Source organism: Ursus americanus, chromosome 12 (assembly GCF_024610735.1).
Source record: "Ursus americanus isolate L20-20 chromosome 12, mUrsAme1.1.p, whole genome shotgun sequence".
Lineage (NCBI taxonomy): Eukaryota > Metazoa > Chordata > Mammalia > Carnivora > Ursidae > Ursus > Ursus americanus.
Window position 1 is genome coordinate 22,753,559 of NC_142138.1, and position 25,405 is coordinate 22,778,963.

The following is a 25,405-nucleotide window of genomic DNA, read 5'->3' on the forward strand; positions in this document are numbered from 1 at the left end:
GGATCATAAATGTGTAGATTCATGGTTACTAAACCAGGTTAAACAGACACACAGTGTTCCCTGAAATATTAATCAGTTTAGATTCTTCACCTGGATTTATTTAATCTTCTTCATGTCCTATTCTTAATAAAGAAGCAGAGTTCTACAAAATAAAAAAAAATAATGCATAAGAGTTTTACAGTCTCTCCGAAGCTCACAATATCCACTAATAAAGAATAAAGATTATGCTCTTCTATGAGGAAGTAATTATCTTCCGTATTAGTTTCCTATTGTTGCTTAACCAGTTATTAGAAACTTAAGCCATATGCTATGTGACTTAAAACAACACAAATTTATTATTTTATAATTCAGGAGATAAGAAATCCAAAATCCAAAATCACTAGGCTAAAGTCAAGATATCAGCAAGGCTACATTCTTTCTGGAGGCTCTAGGACAGAATCAGTTTCATTGCCTTTTCCAGATTCTAGAGGCTGCCCTCATTTCTTGGCTTGTGACCCCCATCTTCCATCATCAAAGCCAGAGGCATAGTATCTTCCAATCTCTTTCTCTGACCCTCCTGCCTTCTTCTTGTAAGTACTCTTGTGATTTCATTCGGACCCACACCCACAATCTAGGATAATTTCCCCATCTCAAGTCCCTTTTGTTATAAAAATTACATAAATATATATATAAATGTGTATTTGCTATATAAATTATATAATTTATATGTAAATATTTTATAAATATTTAATATAATCATAGCAAATAATTATATAAAATATAGCTAAATATAAATATAGCAAGTAAATATTTGTCATATAGATTATATAAATATATTTATAAACTCGAAGGTTCCAAGGATTGGGACATGGACCTTTGGGGGGACGGGGAGGGTGATCACTATTTGTCCTACCACATCTCCTCACCTATCTAACCCCACCACCTATTGCTGCAATTTTTACTACCAAAAAAAAAAAAGTCAAATTTGTTCTCTTAAGCAGAAAAGGAATTATTAGAAAGATAGCTAGAAATCAGTAGGAGGGCTGGCAAAATGGTCATAAGTAGGATACAAGGGATAGCAGGAGCCAGAACCGCAGCCAAAATTGCAGCCTAGGAAGAATCTGGTGAAGACCCTGTAGCTGGCATTGTGGTCACTGCCACTTCCTGCCTGGTGCCCTCCTGGACGCCCCATGGTGCTACTGTGACCAGACCCTGGATAGAGCTGCTGCTATAAGAAATTTCCTGGAGCTGAGTGTTCCATGCCAGTGGAGGGAGGAAAGCTTCTGATCGGGTAGGTTTAGGTCATCTGCTTGTAGCTACTTGCTGGCAATGGGGAGACTGACGCATCCACAGTGGGAAGCCTTACCTGCTTCTTACCTATTTTAGGATGCCCACAAAGAAGTACGTCCAGGTGCCGGGCAACTAAAAAATGACAAATGTCCACTAGACTATTCAGACTCAGGAATAGGCACATGCTATGCTTGAGAGTAAGGTTGCATTTTTGAAGAATCTTAAGCTACTGAATAAGACTTGGAAGCTGCCCATTCCTGCACATAGAATTTTGTTACACATTGACATCAGACCCATGACTCCGTGTATTCCATGTCACGTAAGAAAATTTCCTGGGTTACCACTGCTTTTTATTTTTCCTCTTATCTTAATCTTTTTCTTTAAACATGTGATCATGATACATATATTTCTCTTTCTTACCTCTTTCTCCCTATGCATACCAAGTACTTAGAGCTAGGAACATAAGCATGAAGATAATCCCTTGAATACGTCTAGGCACACCCTCCTATCCTTAATACAACAAGGATAACACTGTAACTCATGAAATGATTCATCATTTGACTTGTTTTTCTAGGTGTGGTAATGAGTTTGTTCTGACATATCATTTTCCCTGCCCTGGGCTTCTGCTGCCTATTCGATAGGTCTGACCATTGTCTTCTGCTTTGTCAGCTGACTCAGACTAGTGTCGAATCCTTACCCTTACCCTTAGCCCAATAATGTTGAATTTCAACCCTAGAACTAAACTGGCCTGGGGAAATAGGACGTAAATACTGTGAAACAGCTGCGATTATTAGAAGGAGATTAGGAAGAGAGAACCCAAAAGGAGATGTTTATGTTTTAAGAAAAATAATTTGAAAAACACCCTTTGTCTCTTTTAATATGACACCTCTTGTATCTAGAACCTACTGAAAGAAGCGTCTAGAAAGGTTCTTCTGTCAGCTCTGGTCAAAGCCTTTAAGATATAGGCCTCAGGTAGCATGGCTTTGACACCAAGATTAGCAAAGGCAAAGGTAAATAAAGACTTATAAATGTCCATACCCTTTGGACCAGTAATTCCATTAACAGAAATCTAGCCTTAGGAAATAAAGAGAGAAATGCCTGGGTGGCTCAGTTGGTTAAGCATCTGCCTTCCGCTCAGGTCATGATCCCAGGGTCCTATGATTGAGTCCCACATTGGGCTCCTTGCTCAGTGGGGAGTCTGCTTCTCCCTTTGCCTGCAGCTCCCTCTGCTTGTGCTCTCTCTGTGTCAAATAAATAAATAAAATCTTTTTTTAAAAAAGGAAATAAGGAGAGATATGGAAAAAAGATTTATGTAAAATATTTATACAAACATTATAATAGTAAGAATTTGGAAACAATCTAAAAGTCTAAAAGCAATAGCTAATGCTTATTAAGCTTTTAATTTGTGTAAGGCACGGTACTAAGTGCTTGATGTGAACTATTAGATCTCAGGGGTGAAGTGCTATTATTATCCCATTTTACACATGAAGACACTGGTCACAGAGGGGTTAAACAACCTACCCAGAGCCATGCAACTCCAGGTGGTGGAGCCAGGATTTGAAGTGAGTTTTGTCTGAATCCAAAGATGGCGTTTGAAACCACCAAGCTAGACAGTTTCTCAATAGGGTGATGATTGAATACAGTACAAACATGATGAAATATTAAATTATTATTAGCATGAAAGTTCTGGACAATTTTTTAAGTAAAATAAGGAAATGTTCATGACATAATATTGAAAGAAAGGAAAAAACAAGACACAACACTTAGTAAAGAGAATGATCTCCACTAGGGTACAGATAGGCACAAAGGACTGTTGACAAATATTTTTAAAAAATGATTGCTTCTAGTTAGTGAACAAACATAAAATTGCACTTTCTTCTCCATACTCTTCCATACTTTTCAAGCATCCTACAATTAGTGTGCCTTGATAGTATAACCAAAGAAAATAGTTGGCTTTCAGAAGGAAATAACTGTAGGCTGGAAGATTCTAGGAATCAGTGCTACATGGGTCAGCTCAGCCAGAGCCCATCATGGTGTGGGCTGGAGTCCTACAAGGCCAGGCAGCTCTAACAAACTGTGGCCACCTCCAGAGGAGCAATGGCTAAGTCTCAGCATGGGAGCAGCTGTTGCAGGGCTGACTGAGCCGCCCCATCCAGAGCCATCCTGCTGCAGAAGTGAGGTTATTAATTAATGGAGCCAGTGACCAGCACAAACTACGTGTCAGGACTGGATGGGAACTTTCACTCTTTGACCTCTACCTAGGTGACTTCGGTTAAGTCACCTATCCTTTTTACACCTTTGTTTCTTCATCCATGAAATGAGGACAATAATATTTTCTGCCTGATTAGGTTTTGTAAGGATTAAATGAGAGAAAGCATGTAAAGTCTAGTACATTACCTGGGGCATATTCAGTACTCAATGAATGGTCACTTAAAAAGAATAATAAAACACACTCTGCCCCGTGGTATAGGCATAGAGTGAGAGGCAAGAGGAGACGGATTTGGTATCATCCCTCAGAAACAGAAGAAATACGTGATGACTAAAACCAAGCACTTTTGAGCAGATTTGATTAAAACAGGCTGGCATTTGATAGGGTACAGAATGTAGTTATGTTATATGCTTCTAGTATTGTTCAAGAATACGAGACTACATTTTTTTTTGTTGTTTAAAAACTACTCTAACTTCCCCCTAAATTTCGTTTAAATGCACTGTCTTTGGCAAGAAGAATTCTAAAGTCTGATACCAGTTTGTATAAGATTCTTACCAAATTAGAGATAATTTGAGTTTCTGAGTATACTCAGGCACATGCTGTGAGAGAAACAAGTAGGGACAGAATTGTCTCATTATGGATATAGCACCATAGATATTAAATTAATAATGAAAATATCATGAGATTTTTCTAGCACATTAGGCAACGCACTGATGATTAGAGCTGACAGACACAGATGTTTTTTAGCTATAAATTTTTGTGTGTGTGTACATCATTCTGCGTTTGTGAATGCTTTCCTGTGTCAAAATACTGGAAATACTATAAAATACTAACGGCAAGTGAATTAAGGGGATAGGATTAGGGATTGTTCTTTTTCTCTCCCTTTCTATTGTCCTCTTAAAATTCTTCTCTCTATTAAGGTTACTGCTTTTATAACGATAAATATTAGGTATGATTTAAAAGAAATGACCTAGCCACTTGGTGGCAGTATACCATGAAGGATATATTATATACAGCTTCATTTCAGTCCTGTGCTTAAAAATTCTGCCACTGGCTTGATTTCTTCTCTATCTTGTTTATAATTTGTCTCACTTCAGATATTTGATTCTTTGTGAAATTACCTCTGATAACTAATCATCTCTTTTAAGTGACTTTAATCTAATTTGAATTAATGCACCTGGTTGATGTGAAACTATGATAACAAAAAGACCCTAAAGGATGATTGTTTATTCTCCCTATTAGGGCTAATAAAGCCCTAGTTAGAGATGAACATTATTTTTATGTGAAGCAAATTAATAATCGAAGTTTCATTGCTAAATAATCACCTGTAGTTTAGACAACAGAATTAAGTTAACCTGCATTAAAAGCCACAGCACCACATATTACTTTTAAATAAAAATGCTAATTTTAAAATAATGAAAGTGAAAACAAAAATAATCTAGCAACATATGCTATAAACTCATGATCTTGCCAAGTTGAAAATTGCATTGCATTTTAATGTAATATGTCTAGTCTTAACATTTCAAAATAATGTAGATGCAGACTCCTGCTTGGGCTCCCCAAGACTGAACGTCAGCTTGCAAAATACTCATTTAGGTGAATAAACTTGGCTGGTGACCATTGGGGCATAACCTTACTCCCAGAGTTTGATGGAACCAAATACTCGGGAACAAAAGAGACTTAGTGAAGCATTGAGAAGCCAAAAAGAATTTCTGATTTGTCACAATTCACAGCGCAACATTTTCCTCTTGCTGCAGAGAAGACAGAATAAAAACACAGAAAAGAACTTTTGGCTCTTCTGATGTTTTCACCTTCTAAAATTCCCTGCCCATTGTTCTTAGAAAACTACTGAGCCTGTGCCTGCACCCAGGTCAACCTGTTTCAAAAATTTCCAAAGACCACAGGAAGCTTTTTATTTAAACTCCATGGTATTTTTCTCAAAGAGAGCTGTCTGGGCCACTTAGCTTGTTATACAAGCCTGTGATATCACGGTGGAAGTCAAGCCTGCCTCAAGTCATGATTTCTCCCTGGCCCCACAAGTAATTCTTCAAAAAGAAAAATCTGAACACTGAAATCAGGATAACTGAATAAATAGGGCTTGAGGCACTCTTGGGAATCCAGAGCTTAGAACCATTTTCAGGAATGTCTTCTGTCAGCTGGAAGAATAGTGTCCTTGAATTCACCTCTGGCAGCTTTTAATTATCAGGAGGGAGGAGATGAGTAAGAAAGCTCCAGGACTCTTTTGGGTTCAGACTGAAAGCGAGTTAGCTGCCAAGGCTGCTCACCACACCCCGGTCAGAAGCTTTCATTAGCCGTGTCCTGACAGTCTTTATGACTAGACAGGGCTGGCCAGGATCTTTGCCAGTGGGAAAGGAGCAGAGGGAAGTCATTAATAGCATTCCACCCCTGTGTAATAACCTCAAAGTGTCTGCTAATCAAAACTGGCCTTCTTTTATGGAGCCAAGGTACTGTTCACCAACAGTATCTCAAAGATTGTGCAAAGGCAAAAGTGACACATCTTGGAGGCTCTTCAGGAAACCTAAACTTACTGTATCATCCGTTGGAAGGAATCAAGTAGAGACCAGTTATTGTACATTTTTTGGTCAATGAATTAAATAAAGCTCCTTGGTATTTGTTGCCTAGAAGCCTCATGAAATTAGAGGACACATCTTGAAGTTTTACAAACCCTAGGTAGTTTTCATTGTCCTTTCAGTGTTTCCTTCTTTAGGATTTGCCCAATTAAATAAAAAGGAGAAGAAAAGACACTCATACTCGAAGGCTTTTGCTTTTATTTCACTTTGAAGCCTATTAAAGGGTACTTTAATCATCTCCAAACAAGTGAAGAGACTCTTTTAGGCAACTGGGTAACCTGAATGCAAAATGTAAGAAACTCACCCTATTTTCATTTTGTTGAAGTTCCCCAGATCACATGGAAATCATTCCAACATGATACTCAGAATTCTGAGCATCTAATTGCTTCCATCTTTAAAGGACATCTTACTTCTGGTAAGAAAATACTACTTGGGTTTTTTGGATTGTCTTTACTAATCATCTGTTTGAATCCTCCAACGGAAAAATCATGTGTCAGGCATAAATTTCTTGATAATAAGATATGCTATATGCTTTCTATAGGAAAATAATCAATAAAGATCCACTTAAAACTGAATTTAAAGAACGATTTAGGTGGACTTTGCCAGCTTTTGCTATGGGTTGGATACATTTTCATTTCAATGAGTGCTGGGGCTCAAGACCCCAAAACTCCTTCTTAAAAAACAGTATTTCAGTGTCTACCATGTGCTAGGAGGTTGTCTACACTATTTGTTCAATCTTCAAACAACCAGCTGAGACAAGTGTTATATATCTATTTAATAGATAAGAAAACGAGCTCAGAGAGGCTGAGGAACTTGTTCGAGGTCACAAGAAGTGACAGACTAAAATTCAAATCCTGTTTTCAAATCCTGAAGTCTGTGTTCTTTCTCTTGTATAAACCAGCTCCTGTTTCATTAGTATGACTCAGTATTTTCCTTTGATGAGCTTACCTGAATATTTTAGGCATAAAAAGTTGCGAGATCGAGTTGTGCAATGGACAAATATAACTCTAAATAGAAATTTCAAATTGAAAAACTTCAGGCATACTATTTCACCTCTGACCACTGGTAGACCATGTATCTCCCTGCATTGAAATCTGGCAGGAATAGTATCAGAATTTTTGCAGGTTACATTGACATTCTTGGGACTTTCATTCACTTATTCAACAAATATTCATTAAGCAACTACTATGTGCCAGGCACTATTCTGGATGGGCAATTAGCAGTGAAAGAAAATGAACAAAGGCCCTGTCTTCATGAAGCTTCCATTTTGGACAGATGGGGAGAAAAACAATAAACAGAACAATAAGAAGAAAAGAGTCAGGTTGTGGTGAAGTATTATGAAGAAACATGAAGCAAGGTGAGGCCATTCTGAATGTGTACATGTAAATCAATGAGCCAAGTGTTTAGGCCCAGTACAGATCTCTAATTACAGATGCCTACTTAGGTCTACACCTTGGTATTTCTGTGGGAACTGGGGAGGCCAGGAGCTCACAGCAGCCCTATTTGATAGATGTTATGATCTCTATTTTACAGAAGAGGTAACTTGAGTTTCAGCGAGGTTACGGGGCTGGTAAAGGGCAGAGCCCAATGTGAACCCGTGTATCTCTGGTTATCTCTTGATCACTCTGTTGTATCCTTAGACCCCTGTACCTGGCTGCCTGGCCCCATGTTATTGTGAAAATTCTCTATTCTCTCCTAGGCACTAATGCCCAAAGGTATGTGGCACCATTAGTTGTATGAAATCTTCAGAATTAGAGTTTTAGTCCCAGAAAAACACTAATTCCATATCTCCCTTGGGACTTTGTGCTGGAGGGGAGGGGGGGCGTTGGGTTTTTTTTTTTTAAGATTTACTTATTTATTTGAGAGAGGGAGCGGGCACATGCGTGAGCTGGGGGAGGGGTAGAGAGAGAGAAAGAATCCTCAGGCTGACTCCCACTGAGCAGAGAGCCCACCACACAGGGCCCAATACAGGACGGTCCCAGGGCTCAATCCCAGGACCCTGAGAACATGACCTGAGCCAAAGTTGGATGCTTAATCGATTGAGCCACCCAGAGTCCCCCACCCTCACCCCTGGCACTTTGGAGTAAGCTAAGCTATGCTGGCCTGGCCCCTGCCTACCAGTTGGCTTTAGGAGAGGGACCAGACAGCCTGGAGACCCCCAGGTGCATGTCAGGAGCAACTGAGAAATAATGAGGTCAGGGCCAGTGAAATGTCTGCCACATGGTAAGTATCTGATAAATATTTGCTAAAGGGAATGAGGAAGGAAGGAATGAGGATGGAAAGGAGGTCAATATCTATCATCACTCAGAACAAACTCCAGTGTGATAGTCATGTCTCAATAATAGTCTATATTTGAAAATAGAAAATAGGATTTTTTTCATGTACTAGGGAGAAAATGCAATGAGCTTAGTAGGTAACATGTGTTGAATATATCATATTAATTGCTTAAAGATTGGGTTGATTAATTGATGCTTCAAAACGCAAGAAAAGCATTGTTTTTAAGATAAAATATGAGTGCAAGATATACAGCAACTTGAATTTCTTTCTTATAAATTGTTTTAAGTAGAACAAATGTCCTTTCTTGGCAGAAAAACATTCATGAACAATAAATTTAGAAGAGTGGTGACAAATTCTACATAACTTCTGTCTTGCTCTAAAGGTTAAAAAGAAAACCCAATAAACCTCAGTTGTGATTGTGGCCAGCTTTAGACTGTGTACCAGCAATTGGGAATTCTCACTTGTGTCAGACAAAACAAATGAGGTTCATCACTAAACACTTTTATATAAAATATGCATGCATAAGCTCAGAAAAAATGTCTAACGTTGACCACATTTGCCAGAGATGCACTTCTAGAAACCCACTGATACCAGATATATGCGGCCCAATTTTCTCAGAAAAAAGGTATTGTGCAGTTTGCAAAGACAGTCACTGTACACACAGCCCAAGGTAAAAGTTAATTTTGTTCTCCCCTTCCCTTTTTCCTTTGAGATCAATGACTTCTGCTTTGCACAGAGTAGAGAAAACAATGATTCTGACATCCCACGGACACTAATGCTTAGCTAAACTTATTTTTCTTTCTTTCAGACAACAGGCAACAAGACATTAGACTTTTATCAGGAATGGTCTTCTTTGCTGTTATGTTGTCAATTATTTCTTTGATTGGGATATTAAACAGATCACTGCGAACTGGGTAGGTTTCTGTAGAATTTCTATTTTCTGATTTAGACCATATATAGCAAAACTAGTCAATTCAGTTATTTACTAGGAAAACCCATCAACATTTTTAATCAGAGAATGAAAAAAATAAAAGCAGTGTTTAATGATTACCGACCCATGCCAAACTCTTGACACATGTCATTCGTTTAATCCTCATGATGACCCTGCCGGGAAAAACCGAAGGCTTATTTTACAGATCACTTACTTTAGGCTTCAAGAGGTGAAGTGGTCAGCCCAAGGTCATTAAGCATTAAGCCAAGAGCCCAGACCCGGCTAACATCACAACCCACGTGCTCTCCTAAACTACACGGCTTGCTCACTGTGCCTGGATTCTTTAAAGTGGTTAGGTCATAACCTGCCTCAAGTTCTACCCAAACAAATCCTCTGAATCAGTGTGAAGAGAAGTATGGCAACATCTGAATCCGTCCCTTTGACAGCAGTTGTGTCGGTCTATTAGCATCCAGCTCCCATGCCCGTTCTCCTTGGCCTCCTTCGATCACTGTTTCCCAATATGGAATTAGTAAAGATCTATGCCTAGTTATGGATAAACGAGACCTTGAGGAAAGCAAAGCCTTCCATTTTCTAAATTTTACCAGATGCATTGAGTATTTCTACTCTGCTAACAGACTAGAGTTGTTCGATGTGGCAGTCTCCCTGTCCAGCTAATGACTCACAAGTTTTAACCGTATGAATGTTCTTTGCCTAACTGGCACTGAGTTTCTCTTTCCTGCCATCACTTGCTTCATGAGATAATCTTTCTTTCTTTTAAATTTATAATCAAAAGGCAGTAAGAAGATTGAGAATGAGCTATCCTAAGTAAGGTATACTTGTGATTTTTTAAATTTACATAGGTGTTTCCTCGGAGGTTAGTAATATTTCAAAATTTGAATTACCCATTAATAAATATATACCTGATATCATTATGAGGTGGATAAACTAATAGAAAACTTTGTTTTAGGTTGTTTTAAAAACATACTTGATTATAAAGCCCCTAGAAACATCTTAGTGTTTGAACTTGTATGACATAAGAATATTAATATTTATGTTATTGTCCAAAGATACTGTGAAATTTTAAATAGCATTAAGTTTATTATTAATAACATAAAAATTAATTTCCAGTTGGCAATGACAAATAAGAAAATAGGACAATTCTTTGTTCATTTAATTATTTAAATAAGTATTCCTTTTAAAAAGATAAATGAAATGAGATAACATTAATACAACTATTTTATACATAGGCAGACATTCTTATTTACTATAACTATACATTTACTTATAAAAGACTTACTTCAGAAACAAAACTGGAAAACATTTTAAACTGAAACCAAAAATGAGTTAATATATACATATATATATGTATATGTATACACACACACACACACACACATATATATGTAAATGTTCTCACTATATCAGCATGCTATATAAAAACTTTTCTGTAATAGCATGAACTTACTAATTTGGTCTCATTTTAAGTATAGAAAGAGTGTGAATTAGTAAAAACACTGAATCATAAAACATTATATAAATATGTGTAAAGAAATTATTTTTACCCTATAGTTCAAGATCAAGTTGAGTGAGCAAAGTTCATTCAGCATTTCGGTTGTTACTTGGTAAAAGTCCTTAGTAAACCTGCTTAAACATATAAACAAGTCCGATCTGTTGCTAACAGGTACTTTGTTTACAGGTAAAAATGTTCCAGAGATCAGTTTAGTCTAAGTTCCTGTTGCAACCTCTGCTCAAATCAATTTGTACTATAAATGCAGAAAGTGCTTCTGACACAGTGGCAGTGCCGAGGGTAGCTTGGGGAAGAAGGGGTATTCACAGCTTCTCCCTTTTCTTTCCATCGCCCCACCCTAGTGGTCCTTAATAAGCACACAGCCTAAGTAAAAACCAGTATTCTCACTGAGCCATACAACTGCAAGACAACTTCTTCAGGATCCTACTCTATCCACATAAACAACGTTTGGAGCCACCACTATCACCTCCGCCCTATATGGAATCAGCACAAATTCAGAATTAGAGGAGCTGGAATTATACCGTTTTATTATATGGCATTCTCTTCAATATTTTTCTGTGGCTATGGTTGACTTGAAAAGCTCTACAAAATATCCCTTACATTTTCCAAACCTTTCCACACTGATAGCTGCTTATAATGGTTAGCCATATTTAACATGCGTACAATTTTACTTCCAGGGTGGTTCTCCCACTTACCTTGAATCTAGTGTGAGTGTTTTGAAATGTTCTGGCTCATTAGAGAAAAGCAGAGCAATAGAGAGAGGAGGAAAATCTGAAAAGATATTGAATCAACTTCCCACTTAACTTTCTAAAGTAGGAGATGGAAATCTGCATCAGGAAGTTTTATGCATTCCATTCCAGTTGATTTCCTGGCCTCCTATATGATTGCCTGCACCAATCTTTAAGTAAAATGCTTCTTCTAATGTGTCATTTTTATTTCCTAGAATTAAAAGAAGAATCTTATTGCTAATACCAAAGTGGCTTCATGAAGATATTCCTAATGTGGAAAACAGTAATGTTGTAAAAATGCTACAGGTAATCAAACACCATCAAATAAAAACTAAGTGGCAGCTAAGACTAAGGTGCAGTCCAATAATTAGAATAGAATTTCTGTTCAAATAAATAAATGTGTGTACATTTTAGCATAATGTATAAGCATATGTCAAAACAGAATTATACATATTTCAAATTATACTTAAGAGAGATGAGGGGATGAAGTTAGGGGAAGGAAAGAGAGAAGGAGGAAAGAAACAATGCTATTCAAAAGAGAAAAAAGAAGAGGAAGCTTGTGGGCCAGGTGTCAGTCACCTGTTGGCCAATAGTTGTTAGATGACTTCGGGAACAGAGGAGAAGGGCAGAAAAGCTCAGTAAAATGAGGCTCAAAGACACAAAGAGGCTTCTGTATTACATGAGATTGGAGAAGCTGGTGAGATCTGCTTCACTCCTGAGGTGAAAATAAATGTGAGAGGACTGTAGGAGATGGTGTCACCAGGGCTGGGCCAGGTTTCCATCTTAAAAAGAAGAGAAAGGTGTGCTGGGAAGACCTGGAGATTATAGGGGACTTTGCCAATTATGGAGGAACTGCTGCTGATTATGGAGGAGGGAAAAGATTCTGCTATGTGTGCTTCTTCTACTTTTTGGCAGTCTGGTTTCACCATTAAGGGGCTCAAAACTCAGCTGATGGGACAGACATATCTAAGCATTGCAGTGTGTCGATGTAAGTGCAGTGACAGAAATGAGACCAAACATGATAGGGGTATACAGGAAGCATATGGAAAGATGAGAAGGAGTTGCTTAGGAGAAACAGAAAACATTTAAAATAGAGAGGACAGTATGAACAAAAGCACAGCATGAGAAGAGCTTGTTAGGTGTTACTTTATTTAAAAACTTGATGAGAGGGGTGGTTGGTATATTGCTGGAATAGTGACTGGGATCAGATCATAGAAGGTCCTGTTATAGAACTCAGACTTCATTCTGTTGACAACAGTGTTCAAACTTAAAAAATATATATTTTTAGCCTAGAAACCCTTTGTTCTTTTCTTTCTTTCTTTTTTTTATGAGTGGAGGGGGAGGGGCAGAGAGAGAGATTGAGAGAGAGGGAGAGAGGCTCCATGCTCAGCACAGACCCTGACATGGGGCTCAATCTCACAACCCTGAGATCATGACCCGAGCCAAATCCAAGAGTTGGACACTTAACTGACTGAGCCACCCAGGCACCCCTAGAAACACTTTGTTCTAAAGATATGAGGAAGACAAGTATTTGTAAAACAAATGAAAGTGGCTTTGTTTGGAGCTTTTATGAGCCCATTAATCAACTCCTTATCCAACCCAGAGAAGTCCCTAAGGTGGTAGTTCTCAGCCTTGGTTGCATATTGGAATCCTGATGCCCAGGCCACATCCCAGGATCTCTGAGGGAGGGAGGGCATGGGGAAATCAAGGCATCAGTATTATCCAAAGCTTCCCAAGTGATTTCACCATGCAGCTGAGGTTGAAAACACTGTTAAGAGGTTGAAAACTACTTCTAAAGCCAATGAGGAGTAACTAAGAGCTTTTCCATTGGAATAGACAAGGTCCTAGGGGAGAGGCAGAAGAGGAAGTTCAGAGAATGAGCATCATGAGATAGAGCAAAGTGTCAAGAAGCAAGGATCCATGGTGCTGACCACTTTGTAGAGGGTCTATAACCTTCCATGGAATGTGACAAGGGGGAGGTCACTGGTGAGTTGAGAAGTGATTGAAGTGAAGAAGCAGATATTGAGAATGAAGACATTCTTCTAAAGGGGAGTAGAGAAAGGAGCTATGCTGACACGTGGTCAGCTCTCATATTCTCGTGCAATGAATGAACAACAGTAGCTTCAGAGGGACGTGAGTCAGAAGCATGTTTATACTAAATTGGACAGACTTAAGAGGGACTATTACAGAGAAAGAGAGACTATTGATCAAACAAGACTGTGAAGAAGAGGGGAGGGGATGGTCTACAGGGATGAGGTGGAAAGATTCGCCTAGGCAGAAGGGAGGATTCCTGTCTCCGGATACTTGAAGGTGAGAAAGGGTGTGAACTGGCTGATTTTGAAGGAGATAATGTTGTCTACTAATAGTGGAGGGGTGATCTAGGACAATTGAACCCACATATGTGACGAAGTACATAGTTAACAAGTAACTAAAGGACAAGCATATATTCCTCAAACTACAGATAATAAATACTATAATCTTGGTATTCTTTCCACTTGGTAGCTCTATTTTGTTCCTCCACTAATTATTATCCAAGGGAACTGGGGATTTTCTGTGGCTCAGAGAATTGTCCCTGACTTTGTTGTGGTCAGATCCTCTTCTTCCATTATTGTCTTCGCTCTGGAATGGTCCCTGTTGCTCTTCTGTGTCCTTCACTATGGTCTGACTCCCACCTACATCACTTAGTTGCCAGCCTGAAGTAAGGAAAATACTTCCTTCTATGGAACACAGTCACCTTGCATTCTTCATTTCTTATAGCATGTCTAGTTTCTTTGACTTTCATCTGACCTTTGACTACATGTCTTCCCTTCCCAACTCAAACCCAGCATGTTCCCTAAGGAGGCTGAGCCTGAAGAAAATTTGAATGACACTTCAGGCTGCTTTATTCAAGGTCTTTCTTTTTGCCAAATTTCCTTCCCATTCTGGGCTCCTGGAATTAGAAACAAACCTTCAGATGAAGTTTTGTTTTCTGCCCAAAGGCTAACGGGTAGCGCTCTAGTCAGCTTGGACTGCTATAATAGCATACCATAGACTGGATGGCTTAAACAACAAACATCATTTCTCGCAGTCCTGGAGGCTGGTAAGTCCAAGATTAAGATACTGGCAGGCAGAGTTCCTAGTGAGAGCTCTCCTGAAGATAGCCACCATCTTGCAGTACCCTCACGGGACAGAAAGAGAGATCACAATCTCATGTCTCTTCTTATAAGGGACCTAATTCTATTCATGAGACTTCCACACTCATGACCTAATTACCCACCAAGGACCCCACCTCTTAATATCATCACACTGGGGATTAGGGCTTCAACGTATGAATTCTGGAGGAATACAGACATTCAGTCCATAGCAAGTGGCTATAATTTTATAACAGCATTGGGTGGGAGTTATTTGCCTTAGGAAGCCAGCCATCAGCTGTGAGGCCTTGAGACATTTTCTTACCCGAAAGAGTCATCGGGCTTTTATACAAATAGAACCCTTCTTCACTGACCCTCCTGTTCATCTGAATTGTGAGTAGCTGCACACCTTTAGAACCTCAGCACAAAGCATTTATTATTACCTTATTTGAAAATAGAAGCAAAACAGGATTCTCCCACTTTCCTTTCTTTTATTTAGGCAACAAGATATTTTCTTGTAGTAACACTCCATGATATTAAGAAATATTCCAACACATCAAACTTCCAAATATTAAAAGGCACTGAAATAATACGCAAGTTAATATGCAAGATACATCTTTCTCTTTAAAATTTTTAAACCAAGACATGTGCTTAAAATAGGTATTATTTTTTGTTATTCCTTTCTTCAGTGTCCTCGTGGGAGAATTTAATAAAGACTTGGAGTTGAGGAGGACAACAAAAGGAGGAAACTGTATGGGAAGAGAAACAATATCAGAAGAGGGAGGGGAAAGGAAAGCTGAGGGAAAGCAGAATTCCAGTCCTAATTTAATTATCCAGTTAGCACCCTGAAATGCCTTTTGTAAAATAAAAATAAAATCTTTCTTCCTAGGAAAAAAGTGAATTTATGAATAATAATTCTAGCGAGCAGGTCCTTTATGTTGATCCGGTGATTACAGAGATAGAAATCTTTCTTCCAGAAGAACACAAGCCCATGGACTACAAGACAGAAGAGAATACAGGATCCCTGGAGACAAGAGACTGCCAGCAGAAGTCACTACTCACCAACACTACAGTTGTGTATATTCCTGGTCTCAGCACTGGGTATAAACCCCAGATTTCAAATTTTCTCACTGGGGGAAACCATCTCAGCAAAAATGATGACACATCTTCCTCAACTCTCAAACCACCAGCTGATTCCTTAGACCTAGGGGAAAATGCCAGGTTTAAAAAATACCCGAATTTTGCTTTTTCTGTCTCAAGTATGAATTCGCTAAGCAACACACTATTTCTTGAAGAATTAAGCCTCATTTTAAATCAAGGAGAACACAGTCCTCTGGACATGCAAAACTCAGTTGAAGGAGAAACTACCATGCTTTTGGAAGATGCTTCATCCAACAAAACTATTCCAGAACAGACCCTGTTGCCCGATGAATTCGTTTCCTGTTTGGGGGCCATGAATGAGGAGTTGCCATCTATTAATTCTTATTTTCCCCAAAATATTTTGGAAAACCACTTCAATACGATTTCACTCTTGGAAAAGTAGAGCTGCCTAGTCAAAGTTAATACAGGAAAGCTGCCTTGCAATCTGTAGTTGGGTCTCCTTCAGCAATGAGTTTAATTCTGCCCTATTTTTTAAAGTTAGAGAGTTAAGATCCAAAGATGGAACATACGTCATAGTCACAAAGGAAGCACCAATATTAGGTACACCTTCTGAATTTTTTAAAAAGTATTAACCGTTATATACTTTTTATTTCCCCTCATTGCAAGGCACAGAACAGATCTCTCTGTTGTATGAAGAATAAATAATACAAGATATGTGGTGGTGAAATAAACGTTGAAGATAGTTCTTAAAAATTGAAATATTAGTGTTTGTTTGTAAGGGGAGAAGCAAGTTGAATTTTCATTTTATGACTTAAAATTCTCTTAGGTAGATAAAAATATAGTCTCCAACAACAAAATAAGGATAGAAACAGAAGATCATTAATTAGCATGTTTGTTGTATTATTTTTTTCTACTACTTTCTGTTCAGGTTATCAGGGATTTGATTTTTCTTTATTTTGATTTTGGACTAAAAGATTTATAAAACAATGATGTGAGTACATGATGAAACTGCTGTCTTCATTCAAGTTAAGCACAATGGCATTGTTGCCCTGTGGTGTAGTTGATGTATTAATTTCACTATGGCAGAACTGAAGTAGCAGACGCAATATCAGCAAGGTGTAATTATTCCTTTTGTAATCAACTGTGTATTAGATATTGCCATAGGTTTGGACAAATATTTGTTTTAACAGTAATTTTCTGACGTATACTTGCCACACCTACCATCGCCCCATATCCCATGTCTCCTGCAGACATGACTAACTGATCATGACATGCCTTTCTGCTAAGCCTTAAAGTGACCTCAGAATCCTCTCAATATGGTGCTCCTGACGGCTACACTCACTAAGGTCTAGGACTGGAAGTGAACTTTATCTCCCACCCAGGTCAATACTGAGAGATAGATGATCTTAAAATATGAAATGCATATTTTCAGCTGAAAGATGGTACTCAGCAGACTTCTCCATTTTTTTTTAGACAGAGTGTGAGCAGGGTGGAGAGGGGCAGAGAGAGACAATCCCAAGCAGGCTCCACAATCAGTGAGGAGCCCAATGTGGGGCTAGATCTCAAGACCCTGAGATCATGACCTGAGCCAAAGTCAAGAGTTGGTCACTTAACGGATTGAGCCACCCAGGCATCCCACAAACTTCTCTATTCTGATTTATTTTAATGGTCCAGGGCAAAATTTTCTAATGACCAGAATAATTTGAAAATAAGGTAGATTATCCACTGAATTTCTCTTTTTCTTCTAAATAGTTGTCAACAATAATTTATGTTCAGATTAAAGAGTTAAATTTTATTATAACAAATCAATCAGTTAATCAAAAAAGGACCAGTTGCCTACTGTGTGTTTAGTACACGAACAAGCTATTTTGTTTGTTTTGGCTTTTTTTCAAAATTAAAAAAAAAAACAACTAAAAGTAGTTTTGTTGTCATTAAGAGTCCCCATGAGGAAGATGATCATACTCTCTGGTTTATGCTGGTTTATGGTCTGTTGCCCCAGTGTTAATTATGACCATTATACCCTTTCACTCTTAGAAGCATCCCATTTGGATGATAAATTATATGGTCGCTCTATCTATGAAGACTTTAATGTCCAGCATATAAGCAATTTGTTATAATTCACTTTTTTTTGCATTGACAATCTTTATTTTACTTTATATCATGTACCAAAGCCATTTGCTCCAAAATGGAACATTACTATTCACAGTGTAAAAAACCTATCCCTTGCTACGAATTTCTATTCTATTTACCTTAAAATATGTGTATATTTGTTGTACTTTACATATTCTAAAAGGAGTATATTTTAAATTACTAAAGAAATGCTAATATTAAACATCTTGACTTGTAAATGATCATATGCCTTTCCTTTATTCTTCTTTGAAGGGAGAATATAATGAAGCAAAAAGATAGGTAGTACTTGGGATAGAAATAGCCAACTGAGGGGCGCCTGGGTGGCACAGCGGTTAAGCGTCTGCCTTCGGCTCAGGGCGTGATCCCGGCATTATGGGATCGAGCCCCACATCAGGCTCCTCCGCTATGAGCCTGCTTCTTCCTCTCCCACTCCCCCTGCTTGTGTTCCCTCTCTCGCTGGCTGTCTCTATCTGTGTTAAATAAATAAATAAAATCTTCAAAAAAAAAAAAAAAAGAAATAGCCAACTGAGACAAATCCTTGATGTTTACCAACCTGAAGAAGACATCTGTTAACATATGAGGAATATTTTCATAGTGTATTTCAGTATAATTGTAATCTGCCCCACACCCAAAAACCTTTTGTCAAGCTTAAGGGACTGCAGCATTATTCTGATCTACACGTGCTTGCATTGCAGTGAGCACCTCCTTTAGAACTTCTTCTCACTCCCCTGGAGTGAGAAGGAGGCTCCTTTCTCTTCTCATGGTGTCTTTTCCACTGTTCAGCACAGAGAAGATACTTCTAGGTCCATCTTTGCCATTAGCCCTTGTTGGTCCCAATGGATTAAAAACTGAGGCTATACTTATAATGGAGGAAATGTGGCTGCCATTGCTCCAACTCATGGAAAGTTTCAATTGTTTCATCATAATGCAACCTTGTCAGTGAAAAATGGTTTTCTTTCCATGATTCTTTTTTCAACAACTATCCACTGAAGTGTTGAATGTGCAAAGCACTTTGAACAATACAGATGTTAACAAAACCAGCCAAGTCCCTGCAGCCTTGGGGCTTATAGTCTATGGGCAAGAAACAGACAATATATGCCCTTCAAGGAGCTTACATTTTAGCGGGGAAGGAGATAAGGATAAGGCTGGAGAGAAGCAGAAAAAAATAAGAAAAATTCCAGATAATAATAAATATTGTGTAGAGAGGTAAAATGAGGTAATACAGTGGAGAGTGATTTGGTGGCCACTTTTTGCTGGGCAGTCAGGGAAGCTTTCTCCCAGGAAGGGACACTGACGTTACCATTTGAACCATGGGTAGGAGCCAGTGTGTGAGAATCAGCTTGCCACTTTAAATTCCTCCTATAGAAAAATTCTCCAGTGGCTAATATCTCCACTTCTTTGTTGCCTGTACAAGTTGGCCCTAATCCCACTCCTTTGCCACCTCCCCTTTCTCAGCCAGAATCTTCTGTAGACTTGGGGGACAAATGTATATCTTTTTATCTTTCCCTCTGGCTTATTATTAACTTTCTTTCTCTGAGTCTCACAATGTTTGTAAGGAGCAGGAAGAAGAAAGAAAGAGGCAGAAGAAGTCTCTCAAGATACCATTGAAAGAGAAGAAGGGAGAGAAATACAAAGAAAGAAAAGCAGACTAATCCTCGGTAATGCTAAAGCAAAATGGAACCCCAGTTCCAGACAATACTAAAACTGATAAGGGACATCCAATTTCCTCCTGTTGTAGTATCTTCCTCACATTCTACCTCCCTTTTCTTATATAGAAGGAATAGGGGGAGGCACAAGTGAAGTATAGTTTGGGGTTGTTTTCTTGGTTTATGTGTGTGTGTTTTACCATTTTTAAATTAGGAATGTGTTTTTACCAGAATTAGATATACAGTTGATAATATAAAAAGGCTTATGAGTTTTAGCATGTGGTTCTTATGTAATGTGGGTTGCTGTTTGCCCTCCTGGTTCAATCAAAGGGTTTTCCCAGCCTTTTTCTTTTCTTATTTTTCCAATCATCCTCCCTATGACATAGAGACAGCTCGTGACCATGGTATAGAGCAGAGGTTTTCAAAAATAAATTTTAGCAACTGATACCCTTTCTCCAAATGAAATCTGCTGCAGAAGCCCAAAATGTAAAATAGGCGAAAGCAAATCCGCTGAAACAGATGTTGAAGGTCATGCTGGTCCCCAGCAACCTTCTTCTGCATCACCCTATGTATGCAGTATGAAAATCCCAGGCTGGGGATTCTCTCTTCCAAACCTGGGTGACCTGGGTCCTGGCCTTCCTTAAAAAGCCTGTATCTTGGGATTGTACCAAACACTCCATCTCCAGCCAGAAGACTGCCAGCCCAGGTGAAGAGGACCCGAACGCCCTCAAACCTCCTTACTTCCTGCATAAAAAGGAGCTCCCTCTCAGAGACTGCTCAAAGAGCCAGTTCTATATGCAATACTTAACTTGTTTCTTTCCAATTACTTTATCATAAATGTTTGGACTTTGTTCAAGATTATGTTTTTTTTGTGATCGCTGAAAATAAAATATTGTGTAGTGAACATAATTAGATTTTATAAACCCAAAGATTGTCAAATTGTGTTGTGGTTTATCTCTTTACAAAGTAATTATACCAATTATAGGAGGTGATGTTTTAATGGGAAATGTTATCCACTTGGCAGACACTATTGATTTAAAATAAAAGAAGTGATTAAAAACAATTTATGAATTTCTCTTGGGTGAAAGCATGAAACCAATATAAAATAATTGGATTCTGATTCATGGAGTGGATTGTGTAACACGTTCTCAGAAGCTACAGTTAAGGCAATATTACAAGGAACTCCAAAAAAGGATTGATAGAATGTTATTATGTCTCTTCCCACTGCTAAAATTACACCATTAAGTCCTAATTCATGATTTATGTTAAAACTCTTTTAGCTATTTTGCTAATTTCACTTTTCAACTTAATTTAGGATAAATACTCTGGATCTTTTATGTCTAGTATTTCCATCAATTTTCTGAAGATGCATTTCCTTTATGCTTATATTCAGGAAAACAACTTACTATCTAATTCTCATAATTAGCATTTAGCAACAAATTAGGAACTTGCTCTTACATGGTCTATTTTTGTTTGGGGTGGTAAGAGGATTCTGGCCTAGCTTTACAAAAAGAAAAAAAAAAAAAAAACAAACAACATTATACCACACAAGTATTACAGAAATATAGTTCTTTCCTGAGATTATTGGTTCAAAAATTCAAGCAAAACAAAATGCTGTTTCTAACCATAAAGGCATACCTAAAATTAGTGACTCTGTCAGAGCACAGGAAGGAAATCATAGTCAAACACTGGAGCCCAAGTGTGAGATACGGAAGTCAATAAACCTGACTGTTTTCTTTCTGTTCATATCCTGCTTGAGAATATTATTAGAAGTGAGAAAGAATACAACAGTGACATTTTTAAAGTTAATTTTTAAGCTACACAGTAATTCATGAAAAAAACACTTTAAAAAATCTAAGTGATACCAGTGTAAATGGAGTGAAAAGTGACAGCACCTCTTCAGAGCCCTGTTTCCTGTGCCCCACCCCCATCATCTAAAGTAGTGACTCTCAACAAGTTAATGTTTTTCTTTCCCATTTTTTTAACCCAAATGGTTAACATATGGTATTGCTCTGTGACTTGCTATTTTCACCTAGCAATATGTGTTGGAAATCTTCACATATTGTTATATATAGCTTTATCTTATTCTTTTCAGCAGTTGAATAGTATTCCATAGGGAAAAAAACGTGTTTTAAAATATTTTCCTATTCTGTTTATGGACATTTAGATTGTTTACAATTTTTTTTTACTATTAAACCCATTCCTGTAATAATTCCTTTTGTATAGATCATGAGAATGGGGTGGGGGGGATAGATGCCTAAATGGATGCAGTAAGAATGGGAATATGAGGTATGCGAGAGGAGAGGAAGGCAGGGAATGTTAGTAGGCGGTAGATGTGTGGAGTAAAGAGGAGGTGAGGAAAGAGCACTAGAGAACCTGAAAAGCATGCACTGGAAGGTAGTGCAGGACCAGTCTTGTCCGCCTGGTAAGCAGCACTGACCCACAATTCCCACCCTACTCCTGCTTTTGTTTCAGTGTTCAGGACTTCCTAGTAAACATGCAAAATTTGATATTCACTGGATACTAGATGATGTGATACTTATTCCAAACCTCTTCGTATCTGGTTTTGAACGAAGTTCAGCCCTCATTTTACTTTGGTATTCAATGTAGAAGATTTATTTTGTCTTGGTTGCTGAAATTGAAAATCACTTGTATTTCATTAAATGAGGAGATTAGGATTTTAAGAAGCTGCCAGCTGCCACGTATTTGCAGGTTCTTCTTTCCTTTTTTAGTATTCATTGCACATTCCCCTCAATGTGCTACTTTGAAGATTGCATTTGATTGAACAGAGGCGGCCTATGCAGAACCCTGTGAGGGACTGGAGGGAGCTTGCTGAAGCCCAGAGCAATGCAGAAAAGCAATTGTAATGCAAAAAAAAAAAAAAAAGACAAACCCAGAAGCGCTTTGGAAACACAATACATGATAGATTCAACCTATCTTCATCACTTCAATGAAATGCTCATTTTTAAAAGCCCTCTTTAAAACTCTCCTGTTTCTTAATTTCCATTTTGTTTCTTTTGTTTTACTAAGCAATGGAAATCCTCATTTAGCAAAAAATTTGCCAAAAGGAATATAGAACTACAAATATACCTGCTGTTGCAAATAGGTGGACTAAACTTTCTTCTTTTATTTTCCCTTTAAGTGCTTGGATTAAGTTCAATCAGGGCTTTTGAATTTCAGATCTACCCCATGCCAACTGTGTAGACCTTGGGCAATCACTGGAATTTCGGGTGTTCTCTCCTTGTCCTATTTTCTGGGACAGGGATACTGACCTTGGTGTACCTTGCTAAAAATTACTTGATTAGCTGACCCTCTCTGCTTCCTGCAATACTTTCTTCACTTCACTCCAAGGATACCACAAGCCCATGACCTCTTTCTCTGACCATTCATTTTCAGCCTCCTTTCCTGCTTTCCCCTAGTATCTCTGTCACATAAACATTGGAGACCCCACAGCTCAGACCTTAGTTTCTCCTTTGGTGATCTCCTCAATTCTTGTGGCTTTAAGCACTATCTATCTACACATAATGAAAACAGATTAGTCCAGCCTCTATTCTGAACTCCACTCATTCAACTGTCTGTCTGACATATCCCTTTACACATCCTCATTGCCTGAAACACCCATATGAGATGACCTCCCAAGCCTTCTGTTCTCAAAGACAACCCCATCTCAGTAAATAGTACTGCCGTTTTTCCAATGCTTACAAATCTAGGTATTATCCTTGACTTTTTTTGTTGCTGTTGTTCCCACTCTTCATGTCTACTCTATCAGGAAAGCCTATCCACCCTACCTTCAAAACATATCCAGAAATTAAATCACTTCTTACTACCTCAACTTGATCACCCTACTTTAATCACTGTTATCACTTCCCTGGGTTATTGCAAAAGTCTCCCTAAGGTTCATCTTCAACAACACAACTGTATGTACCTAGATAATCCTGCTAAAACAATACTTGTCTATTTAAAACCTGCCAGCAGCTTCCTATCCCACAAACAACAGCAGTCATAGTCACTATAGTGATCTATGAGGCCCTACCTAGTTTGCCTCTGTCTCACTGGCCACCTAGTAAGCATCTCAGGGCCTTTGCTCTTGCTATTCCTTCTTCCTGGAATGCTCTTCCCCTGTATCGTTGCACTGCTCACGAACACACTACCTTTAGGCCTTCCCTGGTCACTCTATCTAAAATTGCAAGCTCCCACCTCCAGCCCATATTTCCTACCCTCCTTTGCTTTTCCTTTGTCAAAGCACTTGCCACCACCTAAAATTAAGTACGCTGCACTTTTTAGACATTAATCTGTTCACTGTCACCTACTACAATATAAGATCCAGGAGGGCAGGAATTTTGTCTTCTTTTTCTTCCCATAAATCTTTAATGCTTAGTACGGTGCCTGCCGCATAGTGGGGTGCTCAACAAATGTTTGTTAAAAGAATGAATAAATAAACAATGGTCTGATCTATTAACTCCATCTGCTTCACATGAGAAGGAAATCAATATTACACAAAGGTGTCCAAGAACTTCCAGACCTCAGTGTATTTTCTGAGGCTCTTCCATAACACTCTATTATTTTATCACCATCATGGTTGGTTCTCTCTAAACCGCCACTGTGTTAATTGATGAGAAGGCAATAATACAACGTAAACATAAACATTTTTCCTTTCAACTGTGAAGTTTTCTTTTATTCCTTAGATCATTTCAACATGACAGTTTTTTCAACCACCTTTTTTACTTTTGACCAAAACTGTTATTTCAGAGATGCATATGGCAAAGTTAACAACACCTCAGTGTGCAAACAGTGTCTTTCATTTCTTCAGGAGGAAAGATTTCGAGCCACCACACTAATTAGACAGCTCTCTGGCTGCTAATCGGGGCCAGATGAATTGTGTGATGTATTAAAGAAAATGAGCAAACAGGGGTTTCACCTTACAGAACATTAATTAAATAGCTTACTCCTAAAAAACAACAGCTGAATTCCAAAAGATTGGGTAGTCTCATAGTTGCTAGGAACTTTGGCTTAAGGAAATGTCAGTAAATTCTACCTAAAGTAGTCAACTAGAGATAATGCATAGAATGTACTTATTCACTTATTTGTTGTTTCAAATGCTATCTAATTGTGTTTCAATATAGAAAATCTTCATTATCTAAATGAAGCTGGGGTTGGCTTGGTGTGTGCAGAGGGCAATTCTCACTTTCCTGACTCCTAGTCCAGATCTCTTTTACAACCTACAGCAAATTAGCTGTTTAGAAATGGACCAGTGGTTCTCATTTACCTAAACATTAGAATCACCTGGAGAACTTCAACAACAAAAAAACACCAGAGCCTGCTCAACATGCCAGCCTCATCGATACTTTTTCATCAGGGGTATTTTATGCACTGCCAGGGTTGAGAACCACCCACTTAATTGTTCCTCCTTGTGAAAAGAAACTTTTTGCCTTTGTTCATTATTACTTACCAGCAATTCTTCCATCACCTCCTCTTCTCAGAGACAACAGATGTGGATCAATGGAAGCCCCTCCACCTCACTATACCCCATTTACAAACTTGCATTCACCCATCTTCTCTCCTTAGTTCCACAAAAAAAAAAAAAGAGGTACATGTTTTCCTTGGCAGGCTGATGTCTCCACCTAGCATTGGACTCCTCCCCTCATCTTGTGGCTCCTTAGGGACTGGCTATGGGTATCGATTTACATATCATACTCATCTTGTTCCCATTTACCAGAATCTGTCTCATTGTAAATGTGGTAGAGACTTTGACTTGTCTATTCAACACCCATTCTCACATTCTCACTTACGAACAGCACTCCTCCAGTAATGAAGCAACAATGCACCCCCCTAAAAGACACATTTTCCAGCCTCCTTTGCCCCTAGATGTGGCCATTTGACTCAGT

At 38.4% G+C, this 25,405-nt stretch overlaps 1 protein-coding gene across 1 annotated transcript in view; it reads left to right on the forward strand.

Moving 5' to 3' along the window:
• The window catches only part of IL23R (interleukin 23 receptor), a 55,409-nt gene extending 38,637 nt beyond the window's left edge, over positions 1–16,772 (forward strand). The window contains exons 7-10 of the mRNA XM_045801368.2: positions 6,395–6,484; positions 9,155–9,260; positions 11,749–11,839; positions 15,533–16,772. Coding sequence (XP_045657324.2) covers positions 6,395–6,484; positions 9,155–9,260; positions 11,749–11,839; positions 15,533–16,186 — 941 coding nt within the window. The 3' untranslated portion in view covers positions 16,187–16,772. The remainder of the gene's footprint in view (positions 1–6,394; positions 6,485–9,154; positions 9,261–11,748; positions 11,840–15,532) is intronic.
• The last annotated feature ends 8,633 nt before the right edge of the window (positions 16,773–25,405 follow it).